The 14,187-nt window shown below is 51.4% G+C and overlaps 1 protein-coding gene across 1 annotated transcript in view; it reads left to right on the top strand.

Moving 5' to 3' along the window:
• Positions 1 to 677, top strand: part of LOC142656711 (olfactory receptor 5AN6-like) — a 7,152-nt gene extending 6,475 nt beyond the window's left edge. The window contains exon 3 of the mRNA XM_075831639.1: positions 1 to 677. This exon is cut by the window's left edge and continues 298 nt beyond it. Coding sequence (XP_075687754.1) covers positions 1 to 677 — 677 coding nt within the window.
• Positions 678 to 14,187: the final 13,510 nt, after the last annotated feature.

Raw genomic sequence — 14,187 nt, 5'->3', positions numbered from 1 at the left:
TTGCTGTTCCTTCCTGCATCACCCAGTTCTTCTTCTTCTTCTCCTTTATATGTATTGAGCTCTATTTATTGGCGGCCATGTCCTACGATAGGTACATAGCGATCTGCCATCCACTACATTACGTCCAGATAATGCATCCTAAGATGTGTGCCCAGATGGTCTCTGCTGCCTGGTCTATTGGCTTCCTCACTTCATTAATCCACACATTGTGCATCCAAAGACTGGACTTTTGTGGACCCAATGTTATTAATAGTTTCTTTTGTGACCTCCCCCAGTTATTTTTGCTCTCATGTACTAATACTTTCATCAATGTCTTGGTGATGTTCCTGGTAGGTATAATAATGGGATCTGGTGCCTTCAGCATGACCTTGGTCCCATACATCCGAATATTTCGCACAATAATGGGCATTAATTCCCAGAATGGTAAGCTGAAGGCTTTCTCTACATGTACATCCCATCTAACCGTGGTCTTCATCTTCTATGGGACTCTTATCTCAACCTATCTACGTCCAAGTCCAACTTCCAATTCCTCAGAAGACCGGCTGGTGTCCGTCATGTACACGGTGGTGACTCCACTGATTAATCCCTTGATTTACAGTCTGAGGAACAAAGACCTTAAGGATGCGGTCAGGAGGTGTCTACATAGTGTTCGCCTGGATAAAGCATTCATCAAGTAAATGGTTGTCGTCAGACTTCTTGTAGTTTAGTCACTTACAAGCAAAATCAGGCAACTATAGAGAAAATGAAAATACTGAATGGTCACCTGTCAAGTTATTAAACATGATAATCATCTGTTCTGGGAGGCAGGTAGACCACCAATATGGCCATCGTCAACGTTCCCAAGCGGGTTGTCACCCAGCTTCAACAATACTTCTCAGTAGTTAATGTTCCTGGTCATACAAAATGCTTCGCCCACGCACATATAGCTGCATTACTAGCCACAGTATGGGAAATCAGGGTGACAACCCTCATGAGAGATACAATGGGGGCCATGTTGGTTGCGTCACTTCCAAGTATAGAAACATCTGAAAACAATTTGTAACCTCTTCAGAGAAGACGATGACTCAAGGACCAATATTTACTGGGGATTCCTTGATTTTCAGTTGAGGTCAGGTGACTTTGTTAATATTCGGGATAGAACTCAGGACACGGAGCGTCTCGGGTTTTGCTGCCACCTGGTGTTCTGTGAATGTATTGCAGATTATAGGACTCCTGCCCCCTGACCGGGAGACAATCAGCATTTATAGCCTGTCTGCCCTAGTAATGATTAACTCTGAGATAAGAATATTGTGGACGGTAAAGCGACAATTTTGTTCTCAATTAATCTGACATCATTTTGCAGTTGATACTAGAAGTAATGGAGGTAAAGAGGAGAGAAGAGGAAAGACTAGAAGGTTCCACCGCTTATTCACGGCTGAACACAGTAGTGACAGAATATCTGCTGTACAATTATATGGTGGAAATGTCGCCCCGTGCTCAGACTAATAAAATAAATTTATATTGTGAAGAATATAAGGGACATAACTGCCAGGGTAATGGGCATATCAGATTCTATAGGGCCCAGAAGGTAATGGACATCACTAGGAGATGTTTGGACCAGGAATATGACAGAGGAGCAGCCTATGTGGTCAACAGTTGTGGGTTACTTAGTGAAACTGTTTCACTGCTGGAAGAAAGGAGAGAGATGACAGAAGACAAAGCACCAAGACCTTCGAAGAGGAGGGGTTAAAACCCATAGGAAGGGTCATTGTAATGTCGGGGTAGGGAGACAGACAGGTGAGCCCTAATCTACCCGCCACTCAGTCCCTGCCTACTTGCACGGCCCGTCCTAGGCGACGGCGTACAACTGGGCGACGGTCCCTACGCTGAATAAGTGCATGACAGACAAACAGACGAGGGTACACAGAAGCTAAGGGAAATCGGGTAGTTGCCCACGGCAACACCGTGAGCAACAAAAGTAGTGAACGAGCCGAGTCAAACCAGGAGTGTACGAGGTACCAAACGCAGAGCAGGAGAGTAGTCAGTAAAGCCAGGGTTAAATTGAAGCAGAGGTCAATAATGATAGCAGGCGCAGCAGAGCCAGGAAACAAGACAGAATCACAGGCAAAGGAAAAGCAGGAAATGAAGGTATAAATAGACTGAGGGCGGGAGCTAGCTCCGTCTGGCCAGGCTGTGATAGGTTCTCCCACTCCTCAGCCTACCACCCTGAGTGGTAGCAGGTCGAGTCACTCTATCAGACCTAGGAGCAGATGCAGACTGATTAATCACTCGCGTCGACACAGAAGCTGTGTCTGGTAAATCCTTTACAGTACCCCCCCCCCCTTTTATGAGGGGCCAGTGGACCCTTCCTAGGTGGACCTGACTTATTGGGGAACCGAAGATGGAGTCTCCTGAGTAATACCCCAGCGTGAACATCCCGGGCAGGAGTAGTGTTGCAATGTATATATATATATATATTTATTTATTGTGAATGCTTACGTGTTTTGAGACATATACACCACCGTTCAAAAGTTTAGGGTCACCCAGACAATTTTGTGCTTTCCTTGAAATCTCACACTTATATTTATCAATGAGTTGCAAAATGACTAGAAAATCTAGTCCAGACATTGACAAGTTTAGAAATATTTATTTTTATTTGAAATAATGATTTTCTCCTTCAGACTTTGCTTTCGGCGCTCCATTTGTAGCAATTCCAGCATTGCAGACCTTTGGCATTCTAGCTGTTAATTTGCTGAGGTCATCGGGAGACATTTCCCCCCCATGCTTTCAGAAGCCCCTCCCACAAGTTGGATTGGCTTGATGGGCACTTCTTGCGTACCATACGGTCAAGCTCCTCCCACAACAGCTCTATGGGGGTGAGATCTGGTGACTGCGCTGGCCACTCCATTACAGATAGAATACCGGCTGCCGGCTTCTTCCCTAAATAGTTCTTGCATCATTTGGAGGTGCTTTGGGTCATTGTCCTGTTGTAGGATGAAATTGGCTCCAATCAAGCGCTGTCCACAGGGTATGGCATGGCGTTGCGGAGTGATAGCCTTCCTTATTCACAATCCCTTTTACCTTGTACAAATCTCCCACTTTACCCCAGACCATCACATGACCTCCACCATGCTTGACAGATGACGTCAGGCGCTCTTCCAGCATCTTTTCAGTTGTTCTGCGTCTCACAAATGTTCTTCTGTGTGATCCAAACACCTCAAACTTCCATTCGTCTGTCCATAACACTTTTTTCCAATCTTCCTCTGTCCAATGTCTGTGGCTTTTGTCCATATTAATCTTTTCCTTTTATTAGCCAGTCTCAGATATGGCTTTTACTTTGCCACTCTGCCCTGAAGGCCAGCATCTCGGAGTGGCCTCATCACTGTAGACGTTGACGCTGGCGGTTTGCGGGTACTATTTAATGAAGCTGCCAGTTGAGGACCTGTGAGGCGTCTATTTCTCAAACTAGAGACTCTAATGTACTTGTCTTGTTGCTCAGTTGTGCAGCGGGGCCTCCCACTTCTCTTTCTTCTCTGGTTAGAGCCTGTTTGTGCTGTCCTCTGAAGGGAGTAGTACACACCATTGTAGGAAATCTTCAGTTTCTTGGCAATTTCTCGCATGGAATAGCCTTCATTTCTAAGAACAAGAATAGACTGTCGAGTTTCACATGAAAGCTCTCTTTTTCTAGTCATTTTGAGAGTTTAATCGAACCCACAAATGTAATGCTCCAGATTCTCAACTAGCTCAAAGGAAGGTCAGTTTTATAGCTCCTCTAAACAGCAAAACTGTTTAAAGCGGTGCTAACATAATTGCACAAGGGTTTTCAAGTGTTTTCTAATCATCCATTAGCCTTCTAACACAGTTAGCAAACACAATGTACCATTAGAACACTGGAGTGATGGTTGCTGGAAATGGCCCTCTATACACCTATGTAGATATTGCATTAAACACCAGACGTTTGCAGCTAGAATAGTCATTTATCACATTAACAATGTATAGAGTGGATTTCTGATTCAATTCATGTTATCTTCATTGAAAAAAACTGGGCTTTTCTTTCAAAAATAAGGAAATTTCTAAGTGACCCTAAACTTTTGAACGGTAGTGTATATATTTGTTTTGTATATATATGTGTGTATATATGTGTATATATGTGTATATATGTGTATATATATATATATATGTAAGTTTATATATGGTTATTGGATTAGTGGTTGTAATTTAATAAGAGGCTGTTGTGGCCATCAATCTTCCATTGTCACTCAGCGAGTCTGTCTATTATTTCATAAAAGGTCGGTGGTTACGGGAAGGGGCGGAGAGGGAGATCGGTAGAGTTCATAATCGGAGTGACTCGCCAATACTCGTAGTTAAGGATCCTGCAGAAAATGTCATCATGTTTTTTGCTTTACCCAATTGAGAAACTGTAAAGAAATAAAACCCAGAGGCCGACACCTGGGGGGGGTACTGAGGGTTTCCATGTAGCAGTGTGTCAGGTCCATGTTTTATTTGGAAGGTGAAGAAGTCACAAGTGATGGAGTCTGGTCTTTGATCAGTCACATTTAGAAGATTTAGTAATGTTGGTGTATGGGAAGACTGGTAATGATAGAACTGATCACACAGCGAGAGCCACATCCCAGAATAATACATTGTCATCGCTGCCCTCAGTAAGACCGGCCGGGGACTTTTCTGCAACTTTCAGATGCCTTTTGTGTCGGTACAAGCATCCCCCCCATACATGGCCGGCCTTAGCTATGTTCCACCAGTGCGGTCGCACAGGGCGCCAGCCGCCACACGGCAGGAGGGGCGCCAGCGGGTGTCTGTATCCCCGTTGCAACTACCAGCGGGGATACAGACACAAACTGCAGTCGCCTTTCCACCCGGGCGCTTCTTCACTTAGTGGCCGTCGCTACCGCTGTAGCAGCCATAGCGGCTGCTAGCGGTGACACCGGGTATGAGGGCGGTGCCGCCGCTATAGCAGCTGCTGCGGCTGATATAGTGGTAGCGACGGCACTATAGCAGAGCAGGGACATATATCCCTGCTCTGCTGTCTAATAGCGCCACTGTAGCTCCCTGAAGAGGCGGAATCCCCATGTGGCCGGGGATTCCGCTCCTGGAGCGCTGCTTGATGTTTCTGTCCATATATGGACAGTGACATCAGGGGAAACTCCTGAAGCGGAATCCCGGTCACAGCATTGCAGACTCTATGACCAGGGATTGCACTCCAGGAGCAGCCAATGGCGTCATGGACACAGACGACAGGAGTTTCTCCTGGAGTGGAATCGACGGTCATAGTGTCTGCAACGCTGTGGACGGGGATTCCGCTTCAAGAGTTTTCCCTGATATCACTGTCCATATATGGACAGGCATCAAGCAGCGCTCCAGGAGCGGAACCCCTGGCCACACGGGGATTCCGCTCCTTCAGGGAGCTACAGTTCGCTATCTTTACTGGAAGGGGGGTTTCTATCTACTGGGGGGCTGTGGGCTGTGTGGCACACAGACGGCGTACACCATAGTGAATGCGAACGGCTCCCGTTTGCATTCTCTATGGGGCTGTATGTGCCGTATTCCATCTCTGTATGTGTCGTTAATCGACACATACAGAGATGAAAAAAAAAATGGCAGCCCCCATAGGGAAGAAAAAGTTTGAAAAATAAAAGTAAAACCCAAACACACAAATAAATAAAAAAAAAATTAATAAAACGCTAAAAGCAAATTGATCTAAAATTTTTTTTTTTCGCGACACTCGTCTTTTAAGAAAAAACACAAAAAAAAGGTCACCTACGCTGTAAGTTGCTGAAAGAGTTTTGAGGCAGATTTTTTTTTTGCCTTACAAAAAACGTGTGTGAACAGACCCTACGAGTGGAGTGCTTGTTCTTAGCCATTTTCTGTCTTTCTCAAAACAATTTTTGGTAGGGGGGCCATGAGGAAATTTTGTTTTTCCAGTGCTGCCTCGAGTCCGAAAAGGTTGGGAAATTCTGAACTAGGCTACAGGATCCCGTCATGGAGCAGCTCAGTTCATCATGGGAACGGGGCCCAGGTGAGTACAATTTTTGTTTTTGTTTGGGGGCAATGTCTACAAGGGGGAGGTGCGGGGACTGTATGTCACTGTCTACAAGGGGGAGGTCGGGGGCTGTATGGCACTGTCTACAAGGGGGAGGTGGGGGGGCTGTATGGCACTGTCTACAAGGGGGAGGTGCGGGGACTGTATGTCACTGTCTACAAGGGGGAGGTCGGGGGCTGTATGGCACTGTCTACAAGGGGGAGGTGGGGGGCTGTATTTCACTGTCTACAAGGGGGAGGTGCGGGGACTGTATGGCACTGTCTACAAGGGGGAGGTGGGGGGCTGTATGGCACTGTCTACAAGGGGGAGGTGGGGGGCTGTATTTCACTGTCTACAAGGGGGAGGTGCGGGGACTGTATGGCACTGTCTACAAGGGGGAGGTGGGGGGCTGTATGTCACTGTCTACAAGAGGGAGGTGCGGGGACTGTATGGCACTGTCTACAAGGGGGAGGTGGGGGACTGTATGGCACAGTCTACAAGGGGGAGGTGGGGGACTGTATGGCACTGTCTACAAGGGGGAAGTGCGGGGACTGTATGGCACTGTCTACAAGGGGGAGGTGCGGGGACTGTATGGCACGATCTACAAGGGGGAGGTGGGGGGCTGTATGGCACGATCTACAAGGGGAGGTGGGGGGGCTGTATGGCACTGTCTACAAGGGGGAGGTGCGGGAACTGTATGTCACTGTCTACAAGGGGGAGGTCGGGGGCTGTATGGCACTGTCTACAAGGGGGAGGTGGGGGGGCTGTATGGCACTGTCTACAAGGGTGAGGTGCGGGAACTGTATGTCACTGTCTACAAGGGGGAGGTCGGGGGCTGTATGGCACTGTCTACAAGGGGGAGGTGGGGGGCTGTATTTCACTGTCTACAAGGGGGAGGTGCGGGGACTGTATGGCACTGTCTACAAGGGGGAGGTGGGGGGCTGTATTTCACTGTCTACAAGGGGGAGGTGCGGGGACTGTATTGCACTGTCTACAAGGGGGAGGTGGGGGGCTGTATGTCACTGTCTACAAGAGGGAGGTGCGGGGACTGTATGGCACTGTCTACAAGGGGGAGGTGGGGGGCTGCATGTCACTGTCTACAAGAGGGAGGTTCGGGGACTGTATGGCACTGTCTACAAGGGGGAGGTGGGGGGCTGTATGGCACTGTCTACAAGGGGGAGGTGGGGGGCTGCATGTCACTGTCTACAAGGGGGAGGTGCGGGGACTGTATGGCACTGTCTACAAGGGAGAGGTGGGGGGCTGTATGGCACTGTCTACAAGGGGGAGGTGCGGGGACTGTATGGCATGATCTACAAGGGGGAGGCGGGGGGCTGTATGGCACTGTCTACAAGGGGGAGGTGCGGGGACTGTATGGCACTGTCTACATGGGGGAGGTGCGGGGACTGTATGGCACGATTTACAAGGGGGAGGTGGGGGGCTGTATGGCACTGTCTACAAGGGGAGGTGTGGGGGGCTGTATGGCACTGTCTACAAGGGGGAGGTGCGGGGACTGTATGACACTGTCTACAAGGGGGAGGTGCGGGGACTGTATGGCACTGTCTAAAAGGGGGAGGTGGGGGGGCTGTATGTTACTGTCTACAAGGGGGAGGTGCGGGGACTGTATGGCACTGTCTACAAGGGGGAGGTGCGGTGACTGTATGGCACTGTCTACATGGGGGAGGTGCGGGGACTGTATGGCACGATTTACAAGGGGGAGGTGGGGGGGCTGTATGGCACTGTCTACAAGGGGGAGGTGTGGGGGGCTGTATGGCACTGTCTACAAGGGGGAGGTGCGGGGACTGTATGACACTGTCTTCAAGGGGGAGGTGCGGGGACTGTATGGCACTGTCTACAAGGGGGAGGTGGGGGGGCTGTATGTTACTGTCTACAAGGGGGAGGTGCGGGGACTGTATGGCACTGTCTACAAGGGGGAGGTGGGGGACTGTATGGCACAGTCTACAAGGGGGAGGTGTGGGGGACTGTATGGCACTGTCTACAAGGGGGAGGTGGGGGGGCTGTATGGGACTGTCTACAAGGGGGAGGTGGGGGACTGTATGGCACAGTCTACAAGGGGGAGGTGGGGGACTGTATGGCACTGTCTACAAGGGGGAAGTGCGGGGACTGTATGGCACTGTCTACAAGGGGGAGGTGCGGGGACTGTATGGCATGATCTACAAGGGGGAGGTGGGGGGCTGTATGGCACGATCTACAAGGGGAGGTGGGGGGGCTGTATGGCACTGTCTACAAGGGGGAGGTGCGGGGACTGTATGTCACTGTCTACAAGGGGGAGGTCGGGGGCTGTATGGCACTGTCTACAAGGGGGAGGTGGGGGGGCTGTATGGCACTGTCTACAAGGGGGAGGTGCGGGGACTGTATGTCACTGTCTACAAGGGGGAGGTCGGGGGCTGTATGGCACTGTCTACAAGGGGGAGGTGGGGGGCTGTATTTCACTGTCTACAAGGGGGAGGTGCGGGGACTGTATGGCACTGTCTACAAGGGGGAGGTGGGGGGCTGTATGGCACTGTCTACAAGGGGGAGGTGGGGGGCTGTATTTCACTGTCTACAAGGGGGAGGTGCGGGGACTGTATGGCACTGTCTACAAGGGGGAGGTGGGGGGCTGTATGTCACTGTCTACAAGAGGGAGGTGCGGGGACTGTATGGCACTGTCTACAAGGGGGAGGTGGGGGGCTGCATGTCACTGTCTACAAGAGGGAGGTTCGGGGACTGTATGGCACTGTCTACAAGGGGGAGGTGGGGGGCTGTATGGTACTGTCTACAAGGGGGAGGTGGGGGGCTGCATGTCACTGTCTACAAGGGGGAGGTGCGGGGACTGTATGGCACTGTCTACAAGGGGGAGGTGGAGGGCTGTATGGCACTGTCTACAAGGGGGAGGTGCGGGGACTGTATGGCACGATCTACAAGGGGGAGGCGGGGGGCTGTATGGCACTGTCTACAAGGGGGAGGTGCGGGGACTGTATGGCACTGTCTACATGGGGGAGGTGCGGGGACTGTATGGCACGATTTACAAGGGGGAGGTGGGGGGGCTGTATGGCACTGTCTACAAGGGGAGGTGTGGGGGGCTGTATGGCACTGTCTACAAGGGGGAGGTGCGGGGACTGTATGACACTGTCTACAAGGGGGAGGTGCGGCGACTGTATGGCACTGTCTACAAGGGGGAGGTGGGGGGGCTGTATGTTACTGTCTACAAGGGGGAGGTGCGGGGACTGTATGGCACTGTCTACAAGGGGGAGGTGCGGGGACTGTATGGCACTGTCTACATGGGGGAGGTGCGGGGACTGTATGGCACGATTTACAAGGGGGAGGTGGGGGGGCTGTATGGCACTGTCTACAAGGGGGAGGTGTGGGGGGCTGTATGGCACTGTCTACAAGGGGGAGGTGCGGGGACTGTATGACACTGTCTACAAGGGGGAGGTGCGGGGACTGTATGGCACGATTTACAAGGGGGAGGTGGGGGGGCTGTATGGCACTGTCTACAAGGGGAGGTGTGGGGGGCTGTATGGCACTGTCTACAAGGGGGAGGTGCGGGGACTGTATGACACTGTCTACAAGGGGGAGGTGCGGCGACTGTATGGCACTGTCTACAAGGGGGAGGTGGGGGGGCTGTATGTTACTGTCTACAAGGGGGAGGTGCGGGGACTGTATGGCACTGTCTACAAGGGGGAGGTGCGGGGACTGTATGGCACTGTCTACATGGGGGAGGTGCGGGGACTGTATGGCACGATTTACAAGGGGGAGGTGGGGGGGCTGTATGGCACTGTCTACAAGGGGGAGGTGTGGGGGGCTGTATGGCACTGTCTACAAGGGGGAGGTGCGGGGACTGTATGACACTGTCTACAAGGGGGAGGTGCGGGGACTGTATGGCACTGTCTACAAGGGGGAGGTGGGGGGGCTGTATGTTACTGTCTACAAGGGGGAGGTGCGGGGACTGTATGGCACTGTCTACAAGGGGGAGGTGGGGGACTGTATGGCACAGTCTACAAGGGGGAGGTGTGGGGGACTGTATGGCACTGTCTACAAGGGGGAGGTGGGGGGGCTGTATGGGACTGTCTACAAGGGGGAGGTGGGGGACTGTATGGCACAGTCTACAAGGGGGAGGTGGGGGACTGTATGGCACTGTCTACAAGGGGGAGGTGCGGGGACTGTATGGCACTGTCTACAAGGGGGAGGTGCGGGGACTGTATGGCACGATCTACAAGGGGGAGGTGGGGGGCTGTATGGCACGATCTACAAGGGGAGGTGGGGGGGCTGTATGGCACTGTCTACAAGGGGGAGGTGCGGGGACTGTATGGCACTGTCTACAAGGGGGAGGTGTGGGGACTGTATGGCACGATCTACAAGGGGGAGGTGGGGGGGCTGTATGTCACTGTCTACAAGGGGGAGGTGGGGGGCTGTATGTCACTGTCTACAAGGGGGAGGTGGGGGACTGTATGGCACTGTCTACAAGGGGGAGGTGCGGGGACTGTATGGCACTGTCTACAAGGGGGAGGTGGGGGGGCTGTATGGGACTGTCTACAAGGGGGAGGTGGGGGACTGTATGGCACTGTCTACAAGGGGGAGGTGTGGGGACTGTATGGCACGATCTACAAGGGGGAGGTGGGGGGGCTGTATGTCACTGTCTACAAGGGGGAGGTGGGGGGCTGTATGTCACTGTCTACAAGGGGGAGGTGCGGGGACTGTATGGCACTGTCTACAAGGGGGAGGTGGGGGACTGTATGGCACTGTCTACAAGGGGGAGGTGCGGGGACTGTATGGCACTATCTATAAGGGGGAGGTGCGGGGACTGTATGGCACTGTCTACAAGGGGAAGGTGGGGGGGCTGTATGGGACTGTCTACAAGGGGGAGGTGGGGGACTGTATGGCACAGTCTACAAGGGGGAGGTGGGGGACTGTATGGCACTGTCTACAAGGGGGAGGTGCGGGGACTGTATGGCACTGTCTACAAGGGGGAGGTGTGGGGACTGTATGGCACGATCTACAAGGGGGAGGTGGGGGGGCTGTATGTCACTGTCTACAAGGGGGAGGTGGGGGACTGTATGGCACTGTCTACATGGGGGAGGTGCGGGGACTGTATGGCACTGTCTATAAGGGGGAGGTGCGGGGACTGTATGGCACTGTCTACAAGGGGGAGGTGGGGGGGCTGTATGGGACTGTCTACAAGGGGGAGGTGGGGGACTGTATGGCACTGTCTACAAGGGGGAGGTGTGGGGACTGTATGGCACGATCTACAAGGGGGAGGTGGGGGGGCTGTATGTCACTGTCTACAAGGGGGAGGTGGGGGGCTGTATGTCGCTGTCTACAAGGGGGAGGTGGGGGACTGTATGGCACTGTCTACAAGGGGGAGGTGCGGGGACTGTATGGCACTGTCTATAAGGGGGAGGTGCGGGGACTGTATGGCACTGTCTACAAGGGGGAGGTGCGGCGACTGTATGGCACTGTCTACAAGGGGGAGGTGCGGGGACTGTATGGCACGATCTACAAGGGGGAGGTGGGGGGCTGTATGGCACGATCTACAAGGGGAGGTGGGGGGGCTGTATGGCACTGTCTACAAGGGGGAGGTGGGGGGGCTGTATGGGACTGTCTACAAGGGGGAGGTGGGGGACTGTATGGCACGATCTAAAAAAAGGAGATGGGGAATTATGGCAAAATCTACAGGGGGCACTATACTGTGTAGGTGCCACTAAGCGGACATTATACTGTGTAGGGGCACTACAGATGGCATAATACTGTGGGCACAATTAGAGGACAAAATACTGTGTCCTTGAAGGGGTTGTAATATATTATATTATTATTATACTGTATGGGGGCACTAAAGGGGCATTATAATTTTTTTATGGGGCATTTTTTTTTAATGATGGGGTGGGGCGCTGAAAGATCATTTCGCACAGGGCGCCATCTATCCTAGGGCCAGCCCTGCCCCCATATAACATGCGGAACAAGCAACATTCTACAATAGGGAACAACTGTGCCCCATTGTCGTCCACATTCAGACGATCTGGATAAATCAGGCAGGAAGATGGTCCATCAGGTCACATGTAGATCAGCGTTTCCCAACCAAGACCCCAAAAAAAGCAAAAACATCAACGTACCCCCAAGGCTCTGATCACAAACTGTGCTGCCCATTCACACACAACTTTAGCATAGTGAGAGTGCCCCCTGGAGATGCCATTACTAAGGTGCTAATAAAACACTGAAACATGCACGGAGACATCAGAAACCCCCCCACCACCCTCAATAACCATTTTATAAAAAAGAAATGTAGATGAGCGCAGCAGTCCAGCGAATCTATGACGTAGTCCGAATGGTCCAGCGGAACCTGCAAAATAAAAATAAAAAGTTAGTAACATGAAAAATAAAAATACTTCACCTCACCTCCAGCGACTTCTGTCTTCTGCCCTGCGCCGCAAAAGAAACTAGAGGTCAATGAAAAGTAATTCCCTTTGGGCGCGTGCACACCGCGCTAAAAAAAAGACGTGTAAATACAGTAGCGTTTCTTGTGAAGCGGTTTTTAAAAAGTTTTTGACGCATATTCCGCGTATTATTACTTATGTATCACACAAAGAGCGTGATATGGTGCTGGACGGGGAACCGTTAATGGGCGGTGCCACGGGAGGGGGCCCAGACAATTTGGATGCATGGGGCCCTGAAATTCGTGATGGCGGCCCTGTCTATATACATACATGGGTGGGCATCACTGGGTGAATGTATGGGATGATGGAGAAGGACTTGGGTGTATACTCAGCAATGAAAGGAGGGAAACAGGGGTCAGTCAATCTTTTTACTCCACACAATATGGAGACATGGGCCATCATAGCATGTACAAGAAACTGGTGTTGATACAAGTACTGGGGTGATACAAGTACTGGGGTGATACAAGTACTGGGGTGATACATGTACTGGGGTGATACAAGTACTGGGGTGATACATGTACTGGGGTGATACATGTACTGGGGTGATACAAGTACTGGGGTGATACAAGTACTGGGGTGATACAAGTACTGGGGTGATACATGTACTGGGGTGATACAAGTACTGGGGTGATACAACTACTGGGGTGATACAAGTACTGGGGTGATACGAGTACTGGGGTGATACGAGTACTGGGGTGATACAAGTACTGGGGTGATACATGTACTGGGGTGATACAAGTACTGGGGTGATACATGTACTGGGGTGATACAAGTACTGGGGTGATACATGTACTGGGTGATACAAGTACTGGGGTGATACATGTACTGGGGTGATACAAGTACTGGGGTGATACATGTACTGGGGTGATACATGTACTGGGGTGATACAAGTACTGGGGTGATACATGTACTGGGGTGATACAAGTACTGGGGTGATACATGTACTGGGGTGATACAAGTACTGGGGTGATACAAGTACTGGGGTGATACATGTACTGGGGTGATACAAGTACTGGGGTGATACAAGTACTGGGGTGATACGAGTACTGGGGTGATACAAGTACTGGGGTGATACATGTACTGGGGTGATACAAGTACTGGGGTGATACGAGTACTGGGGTGATACAAGTACTGGGGTGATACATGTACTGGGGTGATACAAGTACTGGGGTGATACAAGTACTGGGGTGATAAAAGTACTGAGGTGATACATGTACTGGGGTGATACAAGTACTGGGGTGATACAAGTACTGGGGTGATACAAGTACTGGGGTGATACAAGTACTGGGGTGATACATGTACTGGGGTGATACAAGTACTGGGGTGATACAAGTACTGGGGTGATACATGTACTGGGGTGATACAAGTACTGGGGTGATACATGTACTGGGGTGATACAAGTACTGGGGTGATACAAGTACTGGGGTGATACATGTACTGGGGTGATACAAGTACTGGGGTGATACAAGTACTGGGGTGATACATGTACTGGGGTGATACAAGTACTGGGGTGATACAAGTACTGGGGTGATACAAGTACTGGGGTGATACATGTACTGGGGTGATACATGTACTGGGGTGATACAAGTACTGGGGTGATACAAGTACTGGGGTGATACATGTACTGGGGTGATACAAGTACTGGGGTGATACAAGTACTGGGGTGATACAAGTACTGGGGTGATACGAGTACTGGGGTGATACGAGTACTGGGGTGATACAAGTACTGGGGTGATACATGTA

This window comes from Rhinoderma darwinii, chromosome 6 (assembly GCF_050947455.1).
Source record: "Rhinoderma darwinii isolate aRhiDar2 chromosome 6, aRhiDar2.hap1, whole genome shotgun sequence".
In the NCBI taxonomy this organism is placed as follows: domain Eukaryota; kingdom Metazoa; phylum Chordata; class Amphibia; order Anura; family Rhinodermatidae; genus Rhinoderma; species Rhinoderma darwinii.
This window is presented reverse-complemented; position numbering and strand designations above follow the sequence as displayed.